Source organism: Amphiura filiformis, chromosome 5, assembly GCF_039555335.1.
Source record: "Amphiura filiformis chromosome 5, Afil_fr2py, whole genome shotgun sequence".
Lineage (NCBI taxonomy): Eukaryota > Metazoa > Echinodermata > Ophiuroidea > Amphilepidida > Amphiuridae > Amphiura > Amphiura filiformis.
Genome location: NC_092632.1, coordinates 33,465,413 through 33,469,315, shown reverse-complemented (window position 1 = coordinate 33,469,315; position 3,903 = coordinate 33,465,413). Strand labels below are relative to the sequence as shown.

General features: G+C 35.0%; 1 protein-coding gene across 1 annotated transcript in view; it reads left to right on the top strand.

Moving 5' to 3' along the window:
* LOC140153008 (uncharacterized) overlaps window positions 1-3,514 on the top strand; it is a 9,088-nt gene extending 5,574 nt beyond the window's left edge. Inside the window, exons 3-4 of the mRNA XM_072175582.1 lie at window positions 188-291; window positions 1,215-3,514. Of these exons, the coding sequence (XP_072031683.1) occupies window positions 188-291; window positions 1,215-1,322 (212 nt within the window). The 3' untranslated portion in view covers window positions 1,323-3,514. The remainder of the gene's footprint in view (window positions 1-187; window positions 292-1,214) is intronic.
* The last annotated feature ends 389 nt before the right edge of the window (window positions 3,515-3,903 follow it).

Sequence of the window (3,903 nt, the reverse complement as noted above, 5' to 3'; positions counted from 1 at the left end):
AACTAATGTATAACTTATGTCAAATGTATTTACAAGAATCTACTTAGATTGTCGCAAATATCTGGCAGGAGAATCTTTGTGAGAAGGGATTCTTGGACTCTCATCGAATTTCTGACCTTGGAAATCACTAGCACTTGTCAGTTTTTCTATTTACTGATCTGTACATATCCTTTTTTGTTCAAATCAGATTATTATGGCAAAGGAGCTTCTTACAATGCATTGGCTGGCAAGGATTGTACCAGAGCAGTGGCTAAATGGTCATTGAAGGAAGAAGACATGACATCAGATGTGGTAAGGAACTGTTCCTAAAGTGATGTCAGTTCACAATGTGAAGTGGTCGCACTTGAACTCAGAACCAAGCTAAGAAATTGAGGGAATTGGGGCCAGGATAAAATGTGACACTGATTCACTAAATCTTTTTTTACTCTAACCAAGATATTTCTAATGTTCATTGGCTAACAAAAGGCTTTAAATAATTGTCCTCCTCCTTCTGATCAGTGTACTGCAAAACAAGTATAACTATTGAGTTCATCAACAGGGTTAACAAATGCAAAGGGTCATTTGTGAGATTGAACATGATAATCTAACAGGTTTTTGCCTTCATACCAATTTATGTCAACCCCAGAATGTGGCAATTGCAGTCCAAATTGAGATGTGGAAACCATGGAATTGCTTGATCTGATTCACTCATATCAAAGAAGGACAATGTTTTGAAAATGGAGTATTATTATTATTACTGGCTTTCTCAGTACCTTACTTGTTCACAAGGTCTGTAGGGGTACTAGTATTTAACTATTTTACTATCGGCGTGACCTTAACCTCAATGCATTAAGGTAGCTTTTAGCGTCCACAACCCTGGGGTCCATAACTATGCAGCATCTACAAGTGTTCTGATGCCTCTGACTCACCAAGAGTAAATGTCACATGGTTTGATCCAATCAGATCAAAGTCAGCAATTATGAAATAGCGATACAAATGAGCAAAAATAAGGGGCAAAAAAACAATAAAAAACATAAGAAAATGGACATATAAAAAGTTCATAACTTTGCAACCAAGTATGCTAGGGATAAATTCAACATCAGTAATTAAGCCCATATATCAAATCATATGTATCATTTGTCTCATTTAAATTTCACTCTCAACATGTCTGGTATATTGAATACAGTTTAAAACTTTGCAATCATTGTGTCTTGTTATCTTTATCTCTTTTACAGACTGGATTAACAGATGCAGATGTAAAAAGTCTAGACGAAATCTTTAATGATGTCTACAAAGCAAAATATCCAATTGTTGGACACATGGCTTTCAGTATAGTGCTGTGATGATGCTATTCCTTTACATAGAGATGGTGAACTATGACCTCCAGTAGCACATTCTCTTGAGTTGCCAAATATGATATGGGAACAAGCTTTGATGCACTCACCCCTTGCCTATGAAGGCCACTCAAAGATATTAGGCCCAAAGAATGACAAATTGCCCTGTGTGTATGATTCTATGGCAACTCCACCATCTTGGTTTGTCATACATGGAGACCGAAATAGTGTACCTCCTGCATTTATCAGCAGCACAAGCCTGATATGGAGCCATTACTTTTGTCTTTAAGCTTGAGCATTACAAAGGGTTGCGTGCATACAGTCTTTGGCACATGTTACACACAGATCACAAAATGAGCACACTACTTAAATCTACATTTACCAGGCAAATGGCTAAATAATCTGGAGGTGTATTATTTTAACCTCCATGAGCGACATGCAAATATGGCAGAGTTAGACTCTTTGGAGCTAATTTCTTTGAGGTCAATACATCTCGTCGATACCCTTTTTAGTTCTCAGTATATAAAAGTTATTTTATGTTTTTATACTGTACAGGTTGTATCAAAATGATTTGTTACCCATTAAGTTGTGATATTTATTGAAAAGCCTGCTTCTCCAAATGCAATATTTATAGATCATCATAAAATGACCTGTCATAATATTAATCTACAAATTAGGTGGGTGCATTATGTTGCATAAGCACTAGAAATTTTTGGGTAGCAATCATTTTGATACAGCCTGTGGTGGAGGTCGGCTATCTTAGTTTTAATTATAATATTTGAATCTGATGACTTTTTAAAGCAAGATGATTATTACATGTATTTGAAGCTCTGTTTTGCATCCTTTCACTGCCAATATTTGATGTTAGGCTTTAAAAAAAAACAAGTTTGTTTCCTGCAGGTGGCCTGAAAACCAAAATGCAAAATTCACTGTTTTCTTTTTTTTTTTTTCAAAGTCAGGATTTATGGTATGCCTCAAATCACAATAATATTTAATGTTAAATCAGTGCAGAGTATGAAAATAAAAGTTTTAGGAAAACTATAGATTAATTTTCGTGTTGTATTTATTGATTTCATATAGGTTGTAAAAAGGAAATGTACAAGAAAATTGTTGGCATTCATTTTTTTGCATGAAGATATAATTTTTTACAGGATTTCTCAAATAAAAAACAAAACAAAATAGGAAATACTAGTGGCCTAAGGGAAACAGTCTTGTCTTGTTTTTTTAAGCCTATACAGTATTTATGATCGGTTTGATAATTTGAAAGATAACCAATGAATATAATTTTTATTTCTCATTGTTTTTATACCAATCAAATTGTATTCCCAATGGCATTTTGTTATTACAATAATTATGCCATGCCATTAAAATTAACCATTTAAGTTATTAAGTAGGTGGAATGTTCAAATATTCTAGTTTGACTCTCCCCTAGATTCAATGTAATGTAATCTGATTAATATCGGAATGGTGCAATGAAAACCCTGATACACATGTATATGTCTGGTTCTGTCACACATGTATGAATGAGGGTAGCAGGGCTCAAAGAATATGTTACGATTTCTACTGGTTTTGTCTAAACTACCCCCGTAAAATTTGCAACACTCAATGGATGGGGCGATCTTTCCTAAGAAAAGTGGATAAAATAGCTCCCATGAAAATATGAATTCTTTGAGGCTTGGACAGTAGCACTAACACAGTAAATACTGTATGCGCTAAACTGAGGTCAACGTCTTGGTGCGCTGCGCAAACATTATTAATGAAACGATTATGGGGACACATGGGAAATTTATGCACTCAATTATGACATGATCTTGCTATGAACTGGCCTAGTGATGTTGTAATTCACAGTTGATGGCATGGTTATATTAAATATGCAGATGACATGGAGCAGACAAATGCTACACATGTTGTAATGTGATTTTAATGCAATCATAATTGACCAGTCCAGGGGTATCGCTTGTGTGATCCTAGTCACAGTGACTATAAGTCACAGACTTGTAATGCCTGATGATAAAAAGTATCTTAAGTATAAAATTAATGATATTGGTAGTATTTTAAATTGGAAAGTAGAGAGAGAGAATATACACCAATCCGATTTACGCCATTACTGCGGTGTCCCCGACGTAAAACTGTGGTGTCACAAGGTCGGGGTTTTTGTACATTGTACACAACAGTGATTTTCAATACGAACATGATATGATTGAACAAATTATATCTCCGCACTGGTACATCGGTGGTTCCGTCAATAGAGGGCCAAATACAGTGGCGCTTCTCGGATTGGTGTATAGGGAAAAGAACATTGTATGAAATACATGTATCAAGTTCGTAACATTCATAAGGTATTCAAGATAATAGTGATAGTCTTTCATTAAATTAGGAAGCCAGTTGTGTCTTATATTTTTAATATTAATAGCTTGTAATACGCGGAGTTAGGGTTTCTCTACCGGAAGTCAATTTGTGCCGAAATTCCTTCCCACAATGCAATATGCGTGTTGCATAACAAAGAATATTGATTAACCTCTGAACTGTATCTATTGTTATGCAAAATGCTTATTGCATTGTGGGAAGGAATTTCGGCACAAATTGACTT